The sequence below is a fragment of the Micromys minutus genome (assembly GCF_963924665.1).
Source record: "Micromys minutus genome assembly, chromosome: 16".
NCBI classification, from domain to species: domain Eukaryota; kingdom Metazoa; phylum Chordata; class Mammalia; order Rodentia; family Muridae; genus Micromys; species Micromys minutus.
The window spans coordinates 29,723,775-29,749,330 of record NC_137985.1 but is presented as its reverse complement, the minus strand read 5'-3'; the positions used below and the strand labels follow the sequence as shown (position 1 = coordinate 29,749,330).

At 45.1% G+C, this 25,556-nt stretch overlaps 1 protein-coding gene across 1 annotated transcript in view; it reads left to right on the top strand.

Annotated features, from left to right (window-relative positions):
* Window positions 1–21,878, top strand: part of ST3GAL4 (ST3 beta-galactoside alpha-2,3-sialyltransferase 4) — a 52,772-nt gene extending 30,894 nt beyond the window's left edge. Inside the window, exons 2-11 of the mRNA XM_080929879.1 lie at window positions 13,061–13,136; window positions 13,426–13,510; window positions 13,924–14,004; window positions 14,181–14,278; window positions 14,584–14,644; window positions 15,317–15,412; window positions 15,515–15,704; window positions 16,407–16,550; window positions 20,695–20,838; window positions 21,142–21,878. Of these exons, the coding sequence (XP_080786005.1) occupies window positions 13,121–13,136; window positions 13,426–13,510; window positions 13,924–14,004; window positions 14,181–14,278; window positions 14,584–14,644; window positions 15,317–15,412; window positions 15,515–15,704; window positions 16,407–16,550; window positions 20,695–20,838; window positions 21,142–21,228 (1,002 nt within the window). The 5' untranslated portion in view covers window positions 13,061–13,120 and the 3' untranslated portion in view covers window positions 21,229–21,878. The remainder of the gene's footprint in view (window positions 1–13,060; window positions 13,137–13,425; window positions 13,511–13,923; window positions 14,005–14,180; window positions 14,279–14,583; window positions 14,645–15,316; window positions 15,413–15,514; window positions 15,705–16,406; window positions 16,551–20,694; window positions 20,839–21,141) is intronic.
* The last annotated feature ends 3,678 nt before the right edge of the window (window positions 21,879–25,556 follow it).

The following is a 25,556-nucleotide window of genomic DNA, read 5'->3' as shown; positions in this document are numbered from 1 at the left end:
TCTGGTGTCTAGCTTTTTGAGTTCCTTGTACACCTTGGATATTAGGCCTCTATCTGATGTGGTGTTGGTAAAGATCTTTTCCCATTCTGTTGCCTGCTGTTTTGTTTTCTTGACGATGTCCTTAGCCTTACAGAACCTTTGCAATCTCATTAAGTCCCATTTGTTAATCTTTGACCTTAGAGCTTGAGCCATTGGTGTTTTGTTCAGGAAATTTTCTCCTGTGCCTATGTGTTCTAAGGTTTTCCCTACTTTCTCATCTAATAGTTCCAGTGTATCTGGTTTAATGTGGAGATCTTTAATCCACTTACACTTGAGCTTTGTACAAGGAGATAAGAACGGGTCTATTTTCATTCTTTTGCATGTTGAGTGCCAGTTGGACCAGCACCATTTGTTGAATAGGCTGTCCTTTTTCCATTGAATGTTTACTGCTCCTTTGTCAAAAATCAGGTGACCATATACATGAGGGCTCATTTCTGGATCTTCTATTCTATTCCATTGATCCACTTGCCTATTTCTGTACCAGTACCATGCAGTTTTCAGCACAATTGCCTTGTAATATAGCTTGAGGTCAGGGATAGTGATTCCCGCAGATGTTTTTTTTGTTGTTGAGGATGGATTTCGCTATTCTAGGTCTTTTGTTATTCCATATGAAATTGCACATTGATCTTTCCAATTCCATGAAGAACTGGGTTGGAATTTTGATGGGGATTGCATTGAATCTGTAGATTGCTTTTGGTAGGATGGCCATTTTTAAGATGTTGATCTTTCCAATCCATGAGCATGGGAGATCTTTCCATTTTCTGAGATCCTCCTCAATTTCTTTCTTTAGAGGTTTGAAGTTCTTGTCATACAGGTCCTTCACTTCCTTAGTTAGAGTCACACCAAGGTATTTCATAGTTTTTGTAACTATTGTGAAGGGTACCTTTTCCCTAATTTCTTTCTCCACATGTTTGTCCTTTGAGTATAGGAAGGCTACTGATTTGTTTGAGTTAATTTTGTATCCGGCCACTTTGCTGAACTTGTTTATCAGCTGTAGGAGTTCTCTGGTGGAATTTTTGGGGTCACTCAAGTACACTATCATGTCATCGGCAAAGAGTGATGTTTTTATCTCTTCCTTTCCGATTTGTATCCCCTTGATCTCCTTTTGCTGTCTAATTGCTCCAGCCAGGACTTCCAGTACTATGTTGAATAGGTAGGGAGAGAGTGGGCAGCCTTGTCGAGTCCCTGATTTTAGTGGGATTGCTTCAAGTTTCTCGCCATTAAGTTTGATGTTGGCTGTTGGTTTGCTGTATATTGCTTTTATTATGTTTAAATATGGGCCTTGGATTCCTGTTCTTTCCAGGACTTTTAACATGAAGGGGTGTTGGATTTTGTCGAATGCTTTCTCAGCGTCTAGTGAGATGACCATGTGATTTTGGTCTTTAAGTTTGTTTATATGGTGGATTACATTGATGGATTTCCTTATGTTAAACCATCCCTGCATCCCAGGGATGAAGCCTACTTGGTCATGATGAATGATGGTTTTGATGTGTTCTTGGATTCGGTTTGCAAGGATTTTGTTGAGTATTTTTGCATCAATGTTCATAAGTGAGATTGGTCTGAAGTTCTCTTTCCTTGTAGGGTCTTTGTGTGGCTTAGGTACGAGGGTTATTGTAGCCTCAAAAAATGAGTTGGGTAATATTCCATCTGATTCTATCTTTTGGAATAGTTTGGCGAATATTGGTGTTATATCCCCAATAAATGTCTGATAAAATTCTGCACTGAACCCGTCTGGACCTGAGCTTTTTTTGGTTGGGAGGCTTTTGATGACTTCTTCTATTTCTTTAGGTGTTATAGGGTTATTTAGATGGTTTACTTGGTCCTGGTTAAACTTTGGGACCTTGTATCTGTCTAGGAATTCATCCATTTCCTCCAGATTTTCCAATTTTGTGGAGTATAAGTTTTTGTAGTAGGATCTGATGATTTCTTGAATTTCCTTAGTTTCAGTTGTTATGTCACCACTTTCCTTTCTGATTTTGTTAACTTGGATACTCTCTCTTTGCCCTTTAGTTAGTCTGGCTAGGGGTTTATCAATCTTGTTGATTTTCTCAAAGAACCAACTCTTTGTTTTGTTGATTTTTTCAATGGTTTTTTTTTTGTTTCTATTTGGTCTATTTCTGCCCTAATTTTGATTATTTCTTGCCGTCTACTCTTTTTGGGTATATCTGCTTCCTTTTGTTCTAGGGCTTTTAGCTGTGCTGTCAGGTTGCTGATGTGAGCTCTCTCCAGTTTCTTCTTGGAAGCACTTAGGGCAATGAGTTTTCCTCTCAATACTGCTTTCATTGCATCCCATTGGTTTGGGTATGTTGTGTTATCATTTTCGTTGAATTCTAGAAAGTCCTTAATTTCTTTCTTTATTTCTTCTTTGACCCTGCTATCCTTTAACAGAGCGTTGTTTAGTTTCCATGTGTATGTGGGCATTTTGTTGTCTTTGTTGTTGTTAAAGACCAGCCGTAGACCATGGTGATCTGAGAGGATGCATGGGAGTATTTCAATCTTCTTATATTGATGAAGGCTCGTTCTGTGTCCAATTATGTGGTCAATTTTCGAGAAGGTGCCATGGGGTGGTGAGAAGAAGGTGTATTCTTTTACTTTAGGATAGTATGTTCTGTATATATCTATTAATTCTAGTTGGTTCAAAGTCTCTGCTAGTTTTGCAGTGTTCTTGTTCAGTTTCTATTTCCCTGATCTGTCCATTGGTGAGAGTGGGGTGTTAAAGTCTCCCACTATTATTGTGTGGGGTGAAATGTATTTTTTGAGCTTTAGTAGAGTTTCTTTTATGAATGTGGGTGATTTTTTATTTGGAGCATATATGTTAAGGATTGAGAGTTCCTCTTGACAGATTTCCCCGGTAATGAGTAAAAAGTGTCCTTCTTTATCTTTTTTGATAACTTTTGGTTGGAAGTTTACTTTATTCGATATTAGAATAGCCACTCCAGCTTGCTTCTTGGAGCTGTTTGCTTGGAAGTTTTTTTCCCACCCTTTTACTCTGAGATAGTGTCTGTCTCTGTCTCTGAGATGAGTTTCCTGTATGCAGCAAAAGGCTGGATTTTGTTTATGTATCCAGTCTGATAGTCTATGTCTCTTTATTGGGGAGTTGAGACCATTTATGTTAATAGATATCAAGGAATAATTGTTTCTGTTTCCTGCCATTTTTGCTTTTTTGGGTTGAATTGTGTCTGTGTTTTTTTCTTCTTTTAGTTTTCTTGTTTAGGAGTTTTCTTGTTTTTACTAGGCTGTATTTTCCCTCCTTGTATTGGGTTTTCCACCTATAATTCGTTGTTAGTGCTGGGTTTGTGGTCAGATATTGTGTGAATTTTGATTTGTCTTGAAATATCTTTGTCTCTCCATCGATGGTGATTGATAGTTTTGCTGGGTATAGCAGCTTGGGCTGGCACTTGTGCTCTCATAAGGAGTGCATGATGTCTGTCCAGGCTCTTCTAGCTTTCATAGTCTCTGTTGAGAAATCGGGTGTGAGTCTGATTGGTCTGCCTTTATATGTTACCTGACCTTTTTCCCTTACTGCTTTTAGTATTCTTTCTTTACGTTGGGCACTTTATGTTTTTACTATTATGTGTCGGGAGGTATTTCTTTTCTGGTCCAACCTATTTGGAGTTCTGAAGGCTTCTTTTATGCTCGTGGTCATCTCATTCTTGAGGGTAGGGAAGTTTTCTTCTATGATTTTGTTGAAGATATTTACTGTGCCTCTTAGTTGATACTCTTCTCCCTCTTCTATTCCTATTATCCTTAGGTTCGGTCTTCTCATTGTGTCTTGTATTTCCTGGACATTTTGGGTTAGGAGCTTTTTGTTTTTTGCATCTTCTCTGGCTGTTTTGTCTATGTTTGCAATGTTGTCTTCTGCCCCCGAGATTCTCTCCTCGATCTCTTGTAATCTGTTGGAAATGCTTGCTTCTGTGACTCCTGATTTCTTTTTTTGGTGTTCTGACTCTAGGGTTATCTCTTTTAGCGCTTTCTTTATTGTGTCAATTTCTGTTTTAATTTCTCTCTTCCATTCCTTTATTTCTTTGGTTCTGTTTTCGTCTCGTTCTTTGAGTTCTTTGAGTGTTTTTCTTGTTTCTTCTTTAAAAGCTTCTGAATCTTTTTGCTTTTCCTCCCTTTCTTGTTTAAGTAACTCTATCAGCGTCTTGAGGCATGATTTCAGGTCTGTGTCTTCTTTCTCTGGAGTGTTTGGAATTCCGATGTTTGCTACTATCGGAGAGCTGTGTTGCTAGATTGTCTTGGTTTCCTTGGGATATACTCTTTCTCTTTCCTCTTGCCATTTTGTTGTCAGTGATATGTTCTTGCCTTTCCCTTGTATCTGGTCTGTGTCCCTGGTACACTTTCCGTGTGCACTCCGCAGAGATCTCTCTACTCCCCGGCAGCCCAGGTTCCGGGTGGCAGCTGGGCCAGGCTCCGCTCTGCGTACTGAAGTCGCCTCCGGGTGGGAACAGACGTTCCTAAGATCTGTTCCTGGTCACAGATGCTCAGCCTCTCCGAGCCACCTTTCCGGCTGGCAGGTGGGCCAGGCTCTGCTCTGTGTCCTGAAGTCGTCTCCGGGTGGGAACAGAAGTTCCTAAGATCTGTTCCCGGTCACTGGATCGGGGAGGACAGGGCAGGTCAGGGCAGGGGGTGCCCTTTCCGTGTGCACTCCGCAGAGATCCCTCTGCTCCCACGCAGCCTAGGTCTCCCACTCACCAGTTGCTCAGCCTGTACGAGCCGCCTTTCCGGCTGGCAGTTGGGCCAGGCTCCGCTCTGCGTCCTGAAGTCGTCTCCGGGTGGGAACAGAAGTTCCTAAGATCTGTTCCAGGTCACAGTTGCTCAGCCTGTACCTCGGTCGCAATTTCTAATCACCAGCAAAGCAAAATGTTCTTTATCAAACATTTGCTAAGGTATAATCCATCTGAATCAGCCAGTAAGATACCATCCATATAATGATAAGTTTTACACTGAGGAAACTGTTCATGAGTTATTTCTAACAGCTGTTGTACAAAATATTGACAAGGAATGGTTGAATCAAATTTCATGTGGGAGGCCCTATAGGGTTTTCTGGTGGCAAAGGGTTATCTTGCTTATCCCTTGTGGATCTGCATTCATTAGTCTAATGCCAGCCTTTGCCATACCTTCTGCATACTCCATAAGCCTGGGGCCTTCTTTTTAAATTATCACTGGAAGAAACATTATTTCTAGAAATACTTTGCCTACAATCCCCTTTCAAAAGAGCTCGCTTACCACAATTAAGACATTTGCCTTTTTATTTTTCTTAAGACGTCTAGAAATTCCTTTTCCTGTCAGAGTAGCATCATAATTGTGAGCGCCATCAGTATTTCTTTTCTATTCATCTTTTAGTGCTGATCTTGCCCTTAAAGATCTAATCGCCCTTTTGCATTTTAAATTAGCATTTTTAAGAACTAAAAATTCTATTAGTATTTTTCTGACTTCTGAATATTGATACTATTCTGTTTACAGCTGAAGTCAATCTTTGAACAACAACAACAAATCATTGAAGGCTTCTTTTGGGCCTTGTATAATTTTAGTAAATGACTAAGAAGACCTCCTTCCTGATTCTCCAACTTAATCCTTAGCATCTAAAGCTGCTAAATGACCGAGTGCCAAGGTGTGATCATCAAATTCAAGCTGCCTTTGTAACTCAGCATATTGACCTTCACCTAATAACTGATTTTCGGAAATAGTAATACCTCTAGCCTGATTTTGTTGTTCTGTGACCCTAGCTTTTTCTTTCCATCCTGTTTGCTATTGTAACTGAGGACCACCTTCCAATATTGCTGTTGCCGATTTTTTCTAGTCTTGGGGGATAATTCTGTTCTAAGTTGACCAAAATTCAATATCTACTTCTCATAGGATGAATGCACACTATATGAAATGATTAATTTTCTAAAGCTTTTCAAATCTCATATGTCTATAGGATTCCATGTAATGTCTTTATAACCTTGGGGGTGCCTATCATCTGATAGGTCTTGTATAGTAATTGGATAAACTAAGGTTGGTTTTCTAGCAACCTTGGGAAGCCTCTCTTCAGTTTCATCATGCATGGTAGGTTCCTATCTAAATTCCTTTGTCTGTATCTGAATATTTTTCTTATTTTCATTTATGAGTCTCTCTAAACTTTGTATCTTATTAATCTACTTTTAATGGTTTTATTTTTCTTGTATCTCTAAAGCTTTCTTCTTTGAGCGGTTACAGAAAGCCACTATGGCTATTAAAAATAAAATGTGAAATACCAAAATGATAATAATCATAATTGGTATTGAGCACAGTTCAGTCAAGTTATTTAGCCTTTTATTTTCTGCTTATATTTTCAAGCCATCTAAAGTAGCACTATACAGAGTCCTAGTGTCTTGTATTATGATATTTCCCATCCTTAACTCTCTTCGTGAGAACTTCTCAGGTGACTTACCAAATCTGATACCTTCTCAGTTTGTCCTCAGCTGGAGTGATTTCTCTCTGTGGGGTCGTGCCATAACTTGGTGCACCGAATGTTGTTTTGCTTTTAAAATAAAATTCCAATTGTTAGATTTCACTAAACGAAGACTCGGGAGCTAGATGCTGGGGTGAAAGCCTGGTAGCTTAGAGAAGCTGGGAAAGTACCCAGCTGACCTTCTTCCTCAGCCAGCATCCCAGAAGGAAAGATCCAATTCTCCTATATTTCCTGTTCATTTCTGTATCCCTCCTCCTGGCTTCTTCTTGCTCTCAATGGTGTTTTCCTATGTTTACTCCCTGTTAGCTAGTTGCTTGCTCTGCCTCTTGATCTATGATTGACTTCATTTAATCTTGTTTACAATAAACAGAAAGCTCTCAGATTGAAGGTGTGTGCTAGGGCTGAGCCACATTACAACTAGAGACAAGTTTTTTTTCCATTATACAGTCTTGGGGTTCACAGTGTAATCAAATATCCTGCAACGATTTCTTCATTCTTATAGCAGGTTGGTTTTTTTTTTTTTTTTTTTTTTGCCTTTGAATTACTTAGTCTCTAGCTACTTGTAAATTAAATAGTGGGATAGACAATAGAAGAAATAGGAAGAAAGGGCACTGTAACTGGTCTATGTATGTCAAAAACCTTACAAGGAAAACAATTGATTATTACCCTCTAGAATGGGTAGAGGGATTAGACCTCAAGACCTAGACACTATCCCAGTAACATTAGTCTTGTCCTCGGCTCGCAGACTGATGTCAGCTCTCAGACTATTCTGTTTAGTTTGCCTGACAATTCTGAGATTTTACAGAAGGCTCTGCCTCACCCTGTGGATGGTTTCACCCCACCCTGTGGTTCCACTAGACCTCCTTGGACTATCATGTTCTAACTCCACAGTTCTGTTGGCTCTGCCTATGCCCTGGCCCCAGGCTGCTGTCATATCTTTTAAAATCCAGGCAGGGGAAGTCATGCCCCACTGCTCTTACATCCTGAATCTACAGAACTGGCACCATGTGACCACTGCCACAGCTTGTCTTGTGAGGATTTTAGAAGGATGGATCAAGCTGCTTCAGAGAGGAGTGGTTGAGGCAGCAGGAGACTGTGAAGAATGTGGGGAGTGAAGGCTTATGGTAACCCTTGGCAGCAAGGGTTTGGCTGCTCTTCTGATTATTTTTCTCTCTCAAGCTTGACATTCTGGGTGTGAAATGGGAGGGACCTCATTAGAGGTCTCCAAGGGGCCTTTGGGTTCATTCTCCCATTGTCCCAAGTGAACAGACTCAGACCTCACTCTATGCTAATCTTATCAAATGATTACTTAGCCACTCCTGCATTTTTCTTTCAGGTGGAGAATCCTTCAGATCCCTACGTTCTGTTTTATTTATAGATTCCACTTCACAATCTTGTCTTTCCACTTATAGTCTAGTCTACACTACACAGCAGGCATCCTGAGTGCTTTGTGACCAAACCCCTTCGACCAATATCCTTTCTTCCTACTGTCTTTGTGAAGTTTTAGGACACAGACAGTTCAGCCATGTTGTTAGCTGTTTTATTGCTAGGATGGTTTTTACTCTAGTTTCTGGCAGCACCTGTGTTATCTGTGAGAAAGTCCAGACTTGTCCTACAGTTCTGATGGGAGCCCTTACCTGAGTCTCTGTTCCTCTTAGCTTTTTCTAGCCTGCACATGCAGATTCTTCTAGCCTTTCCTCTAGCCAGATATAAAGGCAATTCCACATTTTCAGGTTTTTGTTTCAGTGACAGCCCCATTATCAAGACTAGATCATTCTTCGTCTGCTTCCTGCTGCTTTGACCAAATCCTATAGCCTGGAGACTGTAGAATGAATAGACGTTTATTTAGATCTTGGTTCTGGAGGATGTGAAATCCAAGATGAGACCTTCTTCAGACAGATGGAGGCAGAAAGAGGGTAGAGAGTAGAAGAGAGGATGAGAGGCTGAATTATCTTTTTATAATGGCTCCATTTCCATCTAACAGAATCCATTCCTGTGGTAAAAACACTAATCCACTCATGAGGGTAGAGCTCTATGCCCAAAGTACTGGGAAATGAACGCCAGGCAGGTTTTCTACTACTGGGCCCTACACATCTCCTAATACCACCATGTTCAGGACCAATTTTGCAATGTTAGGGCTCACATTTAAACCATACGAAGTATCCTAGTGCAGAAAACCTGGGCAGAATTGGGGGATGCGGAAGTGTATGCTGTGGGCTCTGTTAGTGTGGGACTGTACCCCAGTGTGTCTTAGTTTCTTTCCTAGTTGACATGGCAAAACACCTAACAAGCAATTTAAGGAAGGGTTTGTTTCGGCTCGCAAAAAAATTGAAGGTACAGACCATCGTGGTGGGGAAAGCATGGCAGCCAGGGTGAGAGGTGGCTGGTGTTCAAATCAAAAAAGCAAAGAACCCTCTGCTGGTGCCCAGCCCACTTCCTCCTTATAGTCAGTCTTGGATACAGCCATTCCAGAGGCATCATTGATCTTCCCACCCCCATGAAACCTGATCTGAAAGATCACTCAGACATCTCCTAGGTGATTCTAGACCCTGACAGGTTGGCAGTAACGATGCATCTGATGTATCTGCAGGGCTCGAGGCCTGAAGTTGTAGGTTCCTGGCTGTGCAGTGTCAACAGCAATGGTCCTAAGAGTGGCTTCTGAGATGGCTGGTTTCTGGGATGGAGTGTTCTAAGTCAGAACGAGGCTTGCTGTTTCATTTCCTAGGGAGGTGTGGAGGTAGGTGGGAGATGGTAAGGGAAAGGCATGCAGAGGTTTAGCTCTGGAGGAAAGCCTGAGGCAAGGATAGCCTGAGGGAAGGATGCTGGAGCCCAGCCAGTTACTTTAAGGGAAGCGTGTTTATTGGTCAGAGATAAAACTAGGAAGAGCAAAGAGGTGGTGAAAGTGATAGACAGGGCTTTCTCATCTAGGTGATAGAATTTGGAGAGAAAAGTGATGGGTAAGTCTGAAGGTGTTAGAAGGATGGGTAGCTCTATTCTTTTTCCCCACGGAACTGAGAACCAGCAGGGTTATGGTTCCACAGTAGAGGACTTGCTTATCAAGGCTTGAGTTTGATCCAAAAAAAAAAAAAAAAAAAAAAAACTCAGAGGAACAAAAAATCGAAAACTGAAGGGCATAGAGCCAGTCAGCAAACCTTGGGCTGCCTGTCCCCTGCTCAGCCCTTGGGGGATATTGATTGAATTTAACTCCTTTTAGATAGCAGGCACTGGCTAGGTACCAGTTCTTACAGGGCCCATGTCCCCTGGCTAGGCTACTCATCAGCTCATTTTAATCCCAGGACACCTTGTTCATGGCAGAATACCAAGAGGGCAGACAGCTATCTTGCCGTGGGCTAGCTTTGCGTCATAGCTGATCTATGAATGAGTGGTTCTTTTTGGCAACTGGTTCAGAGGGGAGGCTTCTGAGCCTTGGACCTGGATCGATCAACTGCCGGCTTCCCCTCAACAGATTGTCCTTGCAGCAACCAATCTAAGAAGCCCTGTGCCCCTGGAATGCCCCGGGACAGAAAGAAATCCTCTGGGCTAGCCCAGCAAGGAAAGGAAGTAACATGCTTAAGTTTGTAATTGGACACCTTGAAGCAAACCTTAAGTCTAGCCAGGCTACTTAGAACTGTCCTGGATCTGATCTGGGGAAAAAAAAAAATGTGCCAGTGTAGACCTGCATTGGGAAAGAAGCCAGAGGAGTAGCTGTCCTGTTGCTTGGGTTTGCTCCAGGCTATTTAGTAATGACTGCCAATGACTGCCAAAGTCTCTTTCCTAAAGGTAAAGGCCAGAGTGTCCCTGAGCAGTTGTCTGTCATTTACTCTGTAACCTGTTCTATGTAGTATTTTCCATTTTGTCTTTATGCTAGAATCATAGAGAAGGTGGATTTTGTGTGTGTGTGTTTCCCTTTTTACTACTGATGCTTGACTAATATAACAAAAACAATGGAGAGCCAGACAGAGACATCTGGATACTTTAGAGCCCCCAGGTCAATGTATTGTATAGCTAACGGAAATGGAAAACCTTCTTCCCCTCTGCTCCCTGATTAGGAAAGATCTGAAGGAAGGAGGGTAGGAGAGGAGCAGTTAACAAACAGTTCTGGCACGGAGTTTTAGAACTCCCAAGTGTGGTCCTAGCAGGGCCCAAGGGAGCTGATAAGATCATAGATCCGCAGGCAGGCCTAACCCATACCCCCTGGAATCAAAATGTGCTCATCAAAGGTTATGTAGGCAGTTTTGAAGGCTCTGTCTAATCTGATGGTTTTCCACTATTGATGCACATTGGAATCACCCACCATGTGTACACAAATTCCAGGGCTGGGCTAGAGTAATAAACTGGAATTTCTTCATATGGACTGGAACAAATATTCATTAAGTTTAAGTGATTTTATTTTTACATTTATTTATTTTGGATATTGGTGTGTGTGTGTGTGTGTGTGTGTGTGTGTGTGCGTGTGTGTGTGTGTGTGTGTGTGTGTACTTATATATGGAGCACAGAGAATAGCTTGAGGGAACAGGTTATCAGGTGTGGCCACAAGCACTTTTACCTGCCGAGACACCTTATTACCTCTACAACAGGCCATTCCCCTGTTCAGCTATCATTAAGAACCTCTTCATGGATACTGCTTCTCAAACTTAAATGTAGGATCGAGTTTAAATCCACATTCTGATTTTGCAGATACGCAGGAGGCCTAGGATTCCGCTTTGCTAATGAGGGTCCCTGGGATGCCCAGGTTCCTGAACTGACTTGTGCATTTGAGCAGCAGGGGTCAATCTACTGGTCTCCTTCCTGTACTAACAGCTGAAGAAAACGAGAGCCAGAGAAGGGCATATGATATTCCACGGCCACCTAACCTGCCATTCATTTGGTGCTTTAAGTTTTTAAAGCATTTATGTTTTGGAGGGGAACAGAGTTGGGGTTTATTAAAGACATTTTAATATGACATTTTAATATATTTTAAGCAGAAAGACTGAGAGGGAAATGCTTAGAAAGAAAGATGCACCCCAGAGCATTGATGTGAGTTTCTCAAAGAAGACTCATACACACAGTGCTTTTAATTAAACAAGTAACTGATTAATTTTAGAGACAAGGCCTCACTATGTAGCCCGTGGGAGACAGCCATGCAGGAAAGGAGGCCCACGTGATGAGGAATGATTTGGCGGTTGTAATGGGTAGCAAGCGGAGGTATGTTCACTTTTCGGAGAGCTCTCAAAGACTATTAAGGGTAGTTTCAACTGGAAATTTAGGATTTAAAATCTCACGTTTGGTTGTTGAATGAGTGTGGTGGCAGCTGCCAATTTCCTCAGCCTTCAGAAGGAGGAATAACTCAAGTTTGAGCTACATAGGGGTACCCTGGACTATAGAAAATCCCCCCACACACAGAGAGAGAAGGAAAGAAGGAAAGAGAGAAAACAAAATAAAACACTAGTCTTTTTTTTTTTTTTTTTTCTTATGGGGAGGGCGATTCTCAGTTCTCTCCAGGGTTTTGTGGGTGGCTGCTGGTAACCTTACTGAGGAATGAGGAAGTGTTTGCGACTTCCCTTATTCCCTTACACAGAGTTGTTTTTGTTGGTTTTGGGAGGGGGGTGCTTTTTTTTTAAATTTGTTTTATTTTGCTCTTGGTCATAGGTCTTGAACTCTTAGTGGGATCTTAGAAATGCCCCCACTTGGGGGTCACAGGCTTGACTCCATAATAGGTCTACATTCAAAATCATGGATTTATGACTATGATGGGTGACACTTCTTCCAGATGTCGGTCCTACCTTCAATAAATAAGCTAAGATGTTCATTTGTCCGTAGGAGAGGCCAAACCAGTGCTTCCTTTTATGGTCTGACAATGCAGGTCCCAGGACCCATCTGAACTGATGAAGGTCTTTGTCTGTGGAGTGAGTGTATGGATGAATGAACATAGGCTGGAAGAAAATGGCATTTGGCATCTATATATCTCCCTAAGCCACATAGATCTCTTAGCAGCATGATCCCAGAGGAATTAGTCCATAGAGCAATTTACTGCTTCCTGACCTCTCCAAGTTACCTTGCTGGCCTCTGCTCACTGATGTGACAAGTATCCCTTGACTCTTTGCCAAGCCATACCAACAAGGCTCCCTGACCCCATCCCCTGTTGCACCAGCCTTCCTCTGGTTTGACTCTGCATCTTAGAAACTGAGGCCTGAGTACTGTTAGTATCCAGAAAGACTGGGAAGGCGTCTTCTTGAGGACCTTCATAGTCCGAATCAAGTTCTGGCGGAGTTAGCTTTTGTGTCAGAAATGGTGGACACACCTACTTGCTCCAGACTGATTATTTCTGAGTCAAAGTACTGGAAAATTGCATTCGAGACTGGTGGTGTGAGTAAGTCAGGCATGGGAAATGAAAGAGGGTTGGGACCTCAGTTCCCCTTCCTGTGGCAGGGCTCCACCTAGATCCCTCATTCTGCTCTCTGAGAACTTAGGAGGAAGATCACCTGGGGCTGGTTGCCTCACTGAGTAGCTTTGTGCTTCCTAGAGGAGGAAGAGGGCAGGAAGGGGGTGTGTCTAGCTAGGTGTACAGGCAGAGCCTAGACTGACATCTGCATCTCCTCCTCCTAGGTGGACCGAGGCAGCCGGGATGATACTTCTCCCCAGGAACCCTGTTATCTGCTGAGAAACATGACCAGCAAATCTCGTGAGCGTTGTCCGTGGGGAGGGGTCCCCCATGCTGGAGGGTCCATCTGTCATCCTCAGTAGCAACTTGGGACCTCCACAAGGGTGGTAGAGGTTCATAATTGGAGCTAGGGGCACTTTTTTTATCCTGACAGCAGAAATACTTAGATTCCAGCCACTGGTAGGGATGGGACAGGGACTGGGTCTGCTGTGCTGGGGGTGGAGAGGCCCAGGATCAACAAAGGAGAAGGCGTCCTGGGACTGTACCTGCCTGCCTCTGCCTTCAGCTCCTCTGTGCATGTATCTTGCAGACTGGAAGCTACTGGCCCTGGCTTTGGTCCTTGTTGTTGTCATGGTGTGGTATTCCATCTCCCGAGAAGATAGGTACATTGAATTGTGAGTATGCCTTCTGTGTTCTTCCATTGCTTCTTGCCAGAGATGGACTGATACAAAAGCAGGGTACCTACCTATCCAGGCAGGAAGCTTTTGAGACCCTTGGCCTGGCATCTTCTCTTCAGCTAGTTGCTAGCTCAGAGAGTCCTTCTATCAGGGTTTGTGGGATGGGGGATGGGTGGGGATCCAGGTGGCCTCTGCGATCTCTTACAGAGGAAATGTCAGGACAGAAAGATCTGGACCCTCAATGACTTATGTTCAAAGTGGAACTTGGGTTGAGGAGATACTAAGTCTTTAAGTCCTTCTCCAGAACTCTGGGACCTCTGTACCATCACTGGGGAGGTAGATCCTGTCTGGAATGCTCGTATCAGGACCTCAGTCTGACTAGGTCTTCTGATTCTTCTTTCTCTCTCCAGCTTTTATTTTCCCATCTCTGAGAAAAAAGAGCCATGCTTCCAGGGTGAGGCAGAGAGGCAGGCCTCTAAGATTTTCGGCAAGTAAGTACCCAATGATGGAACAGGACACTGGGTGCTCAGAACTGAGGGGTTTTGCCTCATCACTAATGGGCTGGAGGGTGGAAGAAGCTGGAAGAAGGACAAAGACCAGATAATATAGTCAGAGGCCTGACCTTGTTCAGTCAGATTAATCTCTTTCTCATCTCTACTCTGTGTAGCCATTCTAGGGAGCAGCCCATCTTTCTGCAGCTTAAAGATTATTTCTGGGAAAAGACACCATCTGCCTATGAGTTGCCCTTTGGGACTAAGGGTAGTGGTAAGTTATTTCTCAGCTCAGTGGAGAAGCAGTGCATTGCCTGTGAACTGCTCTATAGGACCAAGGGAAGTGATAAAATTATACTTAATGAGTCTCCACCCAAACAAGTGGAAAGTTCATGCTCTGATCTTGTGGGCCACATTCTTGGATGTTGTTACCCACTGGCATCATGCCTGGGTTCTTTTGCCCAGGCTCAGCTTCCTATGTCAAGGAGGGGAAATCCCAGGAGGGGAATGGGAGCAACTTTTAGAATGCTGATGACCAGTCTTCACTGACTCTACTCCTTTTCTTCATTCCTTTTGTAGAAGACCTTCTTCTCCGGGTGTTGGCCATCACTAGCTATTCTATACCTGAGAACATACAGAGGTAAGGAGATACTCTTCTTACTGTAGTCTGGTACCTTCACCTTTTTCTGCTCCAGTCTGAAATCATCTTGGTCTAGTGCCTTGTTAGCCTTCGGTCATTGGCTCACTGCGGCCAGTTTGACCCGCCCTAGCCTACTTGTTTCCAGGAGCTGTAAGTACTCCAAAATCACAACCTAGCCTGAACATCTAGATGCCAGAGTACGAGGAAGCTGCTGAGGGTATTGCCATGGCAACAGACAGACCTAGGCAACAGGCAAGGAAGCTGTATCCTAGAGTTTCTCCTCCCCTCTTCTTTCTGTTCTTTCATTTGTTTGTTTGTTTGTTTTATCCCTTTTAAGACAGTATTTCTTTATGTAGCCCAGGCTGGATTTGGCACTTCTTCAGTGCTGAGCATGTGCTACCATGCACAGTTCTTGTGCTGGGATTTCTTGCGGCACACCTCTTAGTATCTCTTTGCTATGCTTGGCTTGTTTATATTTCATTTTGAGGCACAGGACTTCAAGGTCAGTAGAACCATTAGTGGGGTCACTTAGCGTGCCTGATCCATGCAGATCAGGAGCTGAGGAGAACCTACCTGCCCCTCCAACCCCAACCCCCAGGCAGATCTGAATCTGTGAGAGTTCAGCAGAGCAGGGGTTACCTCTGGGTTTGAACACTTCTCTTCCCATGGCAGCCTCGAGTGTCGTCGATGTGTTGTGGTTGGGAATGGGCACCGGTTGCGGAACAGCTCACTGGGAGGTGTTATCAACAAGTATGATGTAGTCATCAGGTGTGTAGTCATCCCTCCTGCTTCTTTTTTGGTCCCGAGTGTCCCAAACGGGTCTGCCAAAAGGCCTGGAATCTAGTAATGGATATTCTTTTCTTTGCTCAGATTGAACAATGCTCCTGTGGCTGGTTACGAGGGAGATGTGGGCTCCAAGACCACCATACGTCTCTTCTATCCAGAGTCAGCCCACTTTGACCCTAAAATAGAAAACAACCCAGACACGCTCTTGGTCCTGGTAGCTTTCAAGGCGATGGACTTCCACTGGATTGAGACCATCTTAAGAGATAAGAAGCGGGTAAATTGGGTAAAGTGGGAAAAAGAGATTTGGTGATGGGGACACTGTCCTAGTCAGGGCTTTATGTTCCACAGACTGCCTTACGATGCTCCTAAGGGCTTGGTGAAGAGACATGGTGAAGAAGGTTTTCCACAGCCAGAGCCCTGGGCTTCTCACCAAGGGCACTGCTTTTCAGGGTTGCTGGTAGACTGCCCAGCTCAAGAGGCTGTAGGAGCCGAGGTGGCAGCCAGAGGCCCTCTGGGCTGGAGGGTTGTCTGGAATAGGAGCACTGTCAGAATGTATGAGAAACCTGGGAACAACGAAGCTGTCCCACTGTCACCTTGCAGCAGGCAGCATTTCCGTGCTTTCCCTGATGGTTCCACAAAGAGCCTATGCTTTTGCTGGACCATCTGGTTAGACTGAACTGTCTAATCTGGCAGTTTTTCCCAATATGTAGACGGCCTAAGGCTCAAGTCCCTTCTTGCAGCACCTCTCTGAAAAGAGGTGGTGGTCAGACCTAACACTCTTTATGTGTTTCTTACTTATCACATTTCCTTCCTGATAAGGGGCCCCTTGACCTCTCCTTTGGTCTCTCAGGTCTGGGACAAGTCTTCCCTCACTTGACTAGGCTCCATCCTCTATCTGAAGACCGCCAGCTGAAGTAGAGTGGAGAAACAGGTCTTCACCTCTTTTCATGTCTCCCTTCTAACCCTATCCTCGTAGGTGCGAAAAGGTTTCTGGAAACAGCCTCCCCTCATCTGGGATGTCAACCCCAAACAGATCCGGATTCTAAACCCCTTCTTTATGGAGATTGCAGCAGACAAGCTCCTGAGCCTGCCCATACAACAGCCACGAAAGATCAAGCAGGTGGTGACAAGCTGGTGACAAGAACAAGCTAGGGGGGACGTTGGGGTCATGGGTGGGAAGCGAGGAGGAACTCATGAGAGGGAGAATGATAATGGATGCAGCTTGCACTTAACCTTTGAAGAGAGGTTCCGTAGCACACTGCCTTGATAAACAGTGTGTACATTGGAGAACTGGGTTATCCTAAAAGTGGAGTGGGTGAAAGGTCTAGCTTGGACTTGGGCACTGGACTTTAAAATGCTTTTTGGCAGGTTCTGGTCAGAATCTGTAAACTGGGAGTTGCTAGCACACTCACTGGCCCTTACCTGTGGGAATAGCTTGAGTCAGGACAGTTATGTTAGACCTTTAGCCCACAGTCCTATAGTGGGACATACTGAACTGGTAGAGTGAATGAAGACTAAGCTTCGACAGTCTGTCTTGCATGTCCTTAGTATGGTGAAGCAGGGTAGGGAACTGTAGTGGTTTTGTGAGTTATAGCTTTGATGTTAGCGCTCTATGTCCTGGTGGTCTGCAGCTGGTAGGGTTTACCCCACATTGTAGCTTTGCAAATATTATTTCTGTGTGTCTTAGACTCTAGTGCAGGCATATGAAACTGCAGAAGGAGGTCACCAGCAGGCACTGGCAGGACTCTTGGCTGTACCACTTTGTAGGGTTATCAGATCTAGCGCTAGGAAATTTCAATTGCTTATCTGGATGGTGGGCATAATATTTGCACTGACCTCTTAAGGCTATGGCAGGACTTAGAGAGAAAGTAATATAAAATGTCAATCATAGAGATTGGAACACAGCAGCTGCTCCTTTCAGTGTTTGCCCTTTGCTGTTTGTTAGTTTTCTTGAGACAGGCTGGCCTCAAACTCACGGTAATCCTCCCACGTTCTGGGTTTATGAGAATGAGCCACTATACCCAGCTAATACTGGCCAAATTTTAAATCAACATGTTTATTCTTGATTATATTATTCAACATCATGGATTGCCTAGTGGTCAGCCTGAGTTCACATGCTTACAGAATAAGTTGTGACTCAGAAGAGATGCCCTGTAGCAGAATAAGCTGCCAGTCCCACTGTGGAGTGACAGTATCTCATACTAGAGCTGTTTAAGTGTGGTAGAGGCACAGAGGGGGACCCCCTTCTGGTGAGTTATCTGGGAAACTCTACAGTTGAAGTGGTATTGTTGTCTGTCCTGTGGAGAGCATGGTGTGTGTTAGGCATGAAGTGGGAGGAGGCAGTCCTTTTGGTGTGGACACATTGACCTGCCAATACCAAGTTGTTCTAGTTCAGATGGTGTTGAGGGCAGCAAGGGCAATTTCTTTTAAGACAGGCTCTCACTGTGTAGACCAGGCTTGTCTCTGTCTGTTGATGGCTGGAGTAACAGGGCTACACCATCAGGCATGGATAAGGGTATGATAGAGCGTAGGCTTTAGAGAAGGTGAGGATCTGAACCTAGCTCCTGGCAGCAGAAGGAAAATGCAAGGTCTGTGTGGGCCTTGAAGTTGCACGGATTTTCCATTGCTGCCCAATTACAGCATAGTGGCCTCAAATGCATCTTAGCTTTGGCTCATGGCCCTGTAGGTTCTCTGTAGCATCACAAGTTGATTATAAGAACTGACATATTTGGGTTTCTATGGTTGTAGGACTAGGGTTCAGCTGTTCTTCAGACTGTGGACTGAGTACACAGGTACCCTCGGTTCTTAGAGGCTGCTTGCATTCCATGCCCTGTAGCTCCCTCCATCTTCAAGCCACCACCAACCCAAATCTGACTGACTTCATCTCTGAGCTCAGTGTCCAGATTTAGACAGTTAGGAAATTAGGTCAGTGGTTTCCCCTCGTAAAAACCGTATGAAATAATGAATTATTATTTAAGCATCCCATTTGCATATTTCCCACATCTGTGAGAGAAGGCAATTATAAAAGAGAAGTGGAGGTTCCGTTTCAGTCAGGGTTACTATTGCTGTGTGAAACACTATGACCGAAAGCAAGTTGTGGAGAAGTGGGTTTCTTTTGCTTACACTTCCATTTCACAGCTTATTACTGAAGGAAGTCAGGGTAGAGGCTCAGGCAGGCCAGGAAGCTGGAGGAGTGCTGCTTACTGGCTTGGTCCTTACGGTCCTTCAGGACCACCAGCCTAGGAGAGGCACCACCTACAGTGGGCTGGGCTCTCCTCCTTCAATCCGTAATTAAGACAATGCCCTACAAGCTTGCCTGTAGCTATGTCTTATGGAGGCATTTCTCAATTGATGATTCTTCCTTTAAGCTGACTCTTGCTTGTGTCCAGCTGACATAAAACACTAACCACCATGTGTTCCTCACTTCCTACCACCTGTGCTTGAAGGTAGGATAGGAAGGTTTATGCGTAGCTCGGTTTCCGTGGCTTCCTGCTTGGGGGACTGGTCAGTTGTGCACTACTCATTTAATACAGAGAATGCCAAGAGGAAGGGGCATGTGATGAGGACTGTAAGGAGCAGAGCTGTGAGGACTTGATGACCATGTCATTCTGCACGACTCTAAATTGGATGCAAGAGCACAGGGTGGTTAATGTGGCAGGGGTGGAGGTGTCGTGGTAGATGACTGAAATCCTGAGAGGCAGAGGTAGGATTTCAGTGTTAGCCTCAGCTACATAGCGCGTTCAAAGCTAGCTAGAGCTGCATGAGATCGTGTCTAAAAGACAAAAGTCAGTGACCGTGAAAAAGAACGCCTGCCAAGAAACAATGCAGAGAAAGAGACAACCGAAAGGGATGCTGGGAGAAAAATCAGCCTTTAAGAGGCCTTATGGAATCCAAGAAGTTACTCTCTCAGGGTGAGTGGGCAGGTGAAATGTTCTATAAAACTGACTGTTGGAGTGAAGCAGGGCGAGCTTCCTGATGCTTGAATATTGAGTTGATCATTGGGGTGGAAGGAATGCCCATAAGGTGGGCAGGCAAGGTATCATTGACCCTGGTTTACAGAGGGATATATCATCCCAGGAAAGATCACACGGCCATGGGTGTTGAACCACCACATCCAAGGAGAAGGGCAGAGTCCTCTTGTCTTTGAACAAGTTACTTATATTTGCAAGCTCCAGTTTTCTCATTTATAAACTGAGGCTAGTAACTGTATCTGTACATATGTGTTTGGAGGGAGACTGAATGTGATGCTATATTATACCCTGTTCATAGTCAGCATGACACTTGACACATAGTAAGTACTCGAGTAGTATTATGGTGACTGTTACTATCCTGACCGCTTCTATTCTCCTGGAGACCCAGATCTCCCCCAGATGCGGGAGTTAGATGAGTACACTGTTTGTGTCAGCCAGACTTTCTTCCCCATGTCACCGACTTACAAATGGAAAGCTAGATTTTGCTCATGGTCTCAGGTGTTTTAATCAGTTATGGCAGGGAGGACATGGTGACACGTGAGAAGCGGGAGAAAATAACTACTGGTCTCTTCTCTACGGGCTGGTGCTAACCACCTTTCAGTCATTCCCTTCTGTTCTTCACAAATACCTCCCCACAAAGTGCACTATAGTAATTTCCTAGGTATGACTCGATCTAACAAAGTTGACAAGGTAAACACAAGAGCCACTGGATACAGAACAATTTAAACCTAAACCAGCAGCTGAAGAGGTAGCTTCGCACTTCAGCACTCGATGCTTCTGTGGAGGACCTGGATTTAGTTTCTGCACCCACTTTGGTTCACTAGCACCTGTAACTCTAGTTCCAGACCACCCAGTGCCTTCTCCTAGCCTCCAGAGGCTCCTGCATGCATGTGGTATACATAACTCAAGCAGGCACATATAAAAAATAATGCATTGTTAAATCTCTACATCTGAAACTTAATCAGGACAAAGGATGTGGAGCAACGGTAGAACACTTCCCTAGAATACATGAGGCCCAGGTTCTCTCTCCAGCACTACAGAGAGTTCCCAGTTTTGTCTTGAGTAATAAATCCACTTTCTCATCTGCATTAGCTCCCTCCAGGCAGGTGCTCAGTTGGTTAGTTGTTACCTTGTTGGACAGCTAAAGTAAACGAGAAGTGGGCAGAACTGACCCTGAACGTTGTGTGTGTGTGTGTGTGTATGTGTGTGTGTGTGTGTGTGTGTGGTGGATGATGGTGGGGGAGGAAAGGGGGATTGTGGCTCTTTAAAACTCCCTCCTACTTTGTCCTTCAGAAGCCTACCACGGGTCTGTTAGCCATCACCTTGGCCCTCCACCTCTGTGACTTGGTGCACATCGCTGGCTTTGGATATCCAGATGCCTACAACAAGAAGCAGACCATCCACTACTATGAACAGATCACACTTAAGTCTATGGCGGTAAGCAGCCCTGTTTGAGAGCCCAGTGAGCCAGGTTGGCTAGGATGACACAGTTGGGTGCAGGAGAGGGGCACAGAGTGGTTCTGGGTGTGGTCATTCACTGTCCAGAACTGGTACCTGGGCATCCCGATATCACAGCTGGCATCCTCTACTTTGGCCACATAACTTCTGTCTGCTTTCTGAGAGCCTGCATAAGGGAGAAAACAACTATGGAGCGTGGGACCAGGGAGGTGGGGAGGGAGGATTTTCTAAAGACAGAGAACTACCTGTGGGCCCCTCATTTTTCCTTGGCTGTCTCCACAGGGGTCAGGCCACAATGTCTCCCAAGAGGCTGTAGCCATCAAGCGGATGCTAGAGATGGGAGCCGTCAAGAACCTCACATACTTCTGACTTGGATGAGAGCTGTAACACCTAGGTTCCCTACTTTGCCATTTGAGTAGGCCCTGTCTACAGCTTTGTTTTGCCTGGTGCCAGCACAACCCAACTGAACTCACCCTCAATGGAGAGGGTGTTCTGGGACTGGCCAGGTCTCAGAAGAGGCTATACCCCTGGCTACTTTGGTGGATTTCAAATCCAGACAGGGTGGACAAGCTGAGGCTACAGGGGCCTAGCAAAGGTAGGAGGAGGGGGCTGTTGCCATGGCATCCCTCCTCTGCCAGCACAGAGTTTTTGTTTTGTTTTGTTTTTTGATTGTTGGTGGCAGTTAGGTGGCTCTTTTGTTTGTTTGTTTGTTTGTTTTTGTTTTGTTCTTGAGACAGGGTCTGACTGTGAAGCCCTGGCTAATCTGGAACTCACTATGTAGACCAGGCTGGTCTTGAACTCACAGAGATCCAACTGCCTCTGCCTCCCAGGTGTCGGGATTAAAGGCGTATACTACGCCTGGCCCCGGCACCAAGAGTTTATTTAACATGCTATTTAATTAAGGGGTAGGAAAATGAATGGGCTGGTCCCAGGACATTCATGAAAGGAACACATTACAGTGTTCTACCCACTTTTTAATACAATTTATGTATGATTGGCCTGTTAAGGCCCAGTTCTAGAGCTGGCCTCCCAGAAAGATGGAGGCATCAAGAATGGGAGGTGTCCTCCAGAGAGCTGTTGCTACTTCCCAGCAGGCATGGGGGGAGCATTGACAAGGGGGTTCCACCTAGGAGGGGCCTCACCTTGAAAAGAGGTTGCAAAAAAAACCATTAAAATATTTTTTTCCTAAAATGGAAGCACTTGTGGGGTTCTGTGTCCTTTCGGGTTGGGGAGAACACTGCTAGGGGTGTGTTAATGCACAGACCTGAGATGACAGCAGAATTTTTGAGACAGGGCGGAATTATCATCCTGACAGAACATACAAGCAGTCAGATCCCAGATAAGCCCTATCTTCAGACACCCAGCCTGGCATCTCGAATCCCAAGGGACTAAGGAGAGGAGAGACGAAAGGTGCCAGATAGAGGTGGCAACACTCCTTCCCATCATCCTTCCTCTCCCTCCCCATTCCTCAAGTGACCCGGATCTTAGGCTGGGAACTGATATTTTAAGGACAGGGTGGAGTCAGATAAAGAAGGCTGCTTTCCTTCTAGTTGATGGCAGATCCTGTGTGTGCAGTAGTATAGGTTGCCAGGCTTGCAGTGGGCAGGGCTGAGGGACAGCACTGGAGGGATTTGGCAAGTTCTGTCGGTCAGTCACTGGTCCAGGGAATGAGACTTTTCCTTCCAGGGTCCCTTGAAACTTTACAATCCTACCATTTGCTTGGCTCTCTGGCCTTATTCCCCATCTTTCAGGCTCTGCTCTATTTCCAACTGGGCCTCTTGCCACCCCTACAGCTGTTCCTTTACATCTGGAGCCAGAAGGGAGTGTTGGAACTGCCCCTAGGGAACTGAAACTCGCATCTGTGTTCCTGGCCTTCTCAGAAAGAGCTGCAGTCTTGAGGTTCTGAGACAAGCCAGACTGGGATGGGATAGATATGGAAGGGCAGTGGCTGGGGAGGGACTGTGGAGGATAACACTACATCCTGGACTCCACTGGGCCACCAGGGGATGACACCACTGGGATGGGACAGAGAACAGCCAGCCTCGTTCAACAGAAAACTCCCAAGGAACAGCTCAAGTAGATTTGGGAGTGGTCTGAGGGGATTCTGACAGGTAGTAGGACTGTATGTACTGTCTGAAGCCCTTCATTTCTCTGCCAACCGGACAAGCTGTCAGGCTTTTTGTGGGAGTTTGTGAGTGCCTCTAGACATTTAAACTTTGCTTTCCTAAAAGGGAGTGTTCATTTCTCTATCTGAGGTCTTTGAAATGGACTGTCTTGCACATTTGATCCAGCTGCCCTGGACTGAGGCCACCGCCTGATACTGAACATGTCTAAACTTAAGCCAGAAGCCATATACACTGGGTCACACACTGTTCCTCCCAACTCCACAAGTTCTCAAAGATAGGGAAGTTTATAATCTTGGGTTGACAGCTAGACACTCACAGTCACATGCACAGCAAAGTGTGTACCTAGGCACCCAGCCAGCCCCTTCATTGGGGATGGGGGTGGAGGTTGAGGGGTGTCGGGGGGTGGGTTTAGCTCTCCAAACTGTATGCAAGCAGAGGCAGAGCCCGGCAAGGGTCAAGGTTTGGAGTGAAGCTTTGATGTGGAGTTGTTGGACGGGGTTCTTTAGTGTTCTGGGAAAGAAGCTTTCAGCCCAACTTATGTGAATGGATCGCCTGCCAACTTGCCTGGTACTAATTAAACTGTGCCCTGAAAAGGCCGCTGGAGGAGAAAGGAGAAAGAATAGGGGGACAAAGCTGAGTTTATTTCAGGTTGGGCTTGCCAATCTGCTCTCTGCTTCAAGTCCTGATTCTGGCCTTCTTACAGCCAGAAGATGCACCTGTTTGTCTCAGTTACCTGGGGTGAATGAAAAAATGGTCATGCTTGGGTCTCATGCTGCTACGTGTGGGGCTCAGGAATCAAACTTAACAAGCACCCAGATCCACTCCACTAAGTCTAGACTCTGTCTAGTATAGGAGGATGGGCCTCTTTTCAACCCTCCCATCTGGTTCACCATAAACCCCATCCTAATCCGCTGCCATGCCCTTCAGCAGTGTTAAATTAGCCTCATGAGCAGGTTCCGCCCCTCTGAGGGGGTGGGGGGAGTGGTGTTACTGTGCTGAGTCTGTCTTACTCTTGTCAGTGGCTGGGAAGGGCCACCGGGCAGTTGCTTGGTTTGCTGAGCTCAGACACTTTAGCAGGCTATGTCTGCCTGAGCACTTGGCTCTGGGTGTATAGGGGAGTTGTGGTGGGGGTGGGAGTGGAGGGATAATGGCTGCTGGGAGCTCTACCACTCCCCCTCCGCCACCCCCTCCCCCAGTTAGGCTAGAGAGAAGAGACTGTTGGGAGCTCAAGACATTTTCCTAAATTCTTCCCATTCTACAAAGAAACCCTCCTTCACAGGGTGCACTCCCTAGAAACCAGGCAAGACTCTCCCAGCTTGAGACCACCAGCATCCTGGGCGACAGTCTTATCACCTAACACATTTAAATGCTCTCTCAATTTCAGATATGGAGGATTCTTTTAAAAATTTGTTTTCTTTAAAAATGATGTTTGTACTGTTTTCTGGTGGTGTAGTGGCTAGGATTCAGCGCTTTCACCGCCGCGGCCCAGGTTCAATTCCCTGTCAGGGAAGATATTCTGACCATGAAAAGCCTAAGCTGTCCTGGAAACGTCAGCAGAAAAATGATGTTTGTGAATGCTGGGTACACATGAGGGCAGAGGCGTTGGGTCCCCGGGAGGTGAAGTTACAGGAGGTTGTGAGCTGCCCCCTCCTGGATCCTGGGAACCAAATTCTGGTCATCTGGCCCTACAGACTCTTAACCGCTGAGCCATCTTTTCAGGGCCTCCCCTTTGAGGTTTTGATTTACACTTCCAGAGGACATAAGTATATATTCAATTGCTTTCCTCCTGAGACTGTCTAGTCTGCAAAAAGTTTCGACTTGGAAACAATACCGTCTGCGAGACAGTTAAGTGTAGTGTGCGCACACAAAAACACGGCCCCTCCCTTGCTGTGCCGTTTAATTATCCGAAGAAACCTCTGTTTCTCCATCTGGAAAATACCGATTACCCATGCCTGGCTCACAATGAAATCTTCAGGATCTAATGGGAACATGGCTGTAAAGACATTGTGTGGACTGTAAAGTGAGTTATGAGTAACAGGTCTGGAAAGCAGCCTTGCATGATGGGAAATGCTGAAGAGTGTAGAACTGGTGAGCTAGATTTGTGAGACCGAATTCTTGTTTGGGTCCTGAACTACCCCACTTGGGGAGGAACATCCGGCTTAAATCACACCTGCAGGCTTAGTGGGCTGTCGCAGTCAAATGGCAGCAATGTAGGTTTTGCATAATCCAAGAACCAAGTGCAAACCCCTTGCTGCCAGTGGTTTTCAAGTTACAATCTGACACCTCTAGGGATTCTCCGAAACGTTTGGAAGGTGATGTCACCGTTTTAGTGGTATGTGGTATGTTACAGTAGCTTCCTAAACATGGCCGAGAAGCACAACTTCATAGTTGATGTGTGCTCCTCTAAGCCTTCTGGTGGTTTTGTAATCTTAATTATCGCTACAGAAAAATGATTTGATGGTTCAAAAATCACCTAGGTTCTGTACAAGCTGTGGTTCTAGGAAATTAGGCCTATCTTCCAAGTTAAAAGTCTAAGGTGTGTGCATGGATGGCCCTCAACTAATGAGGATT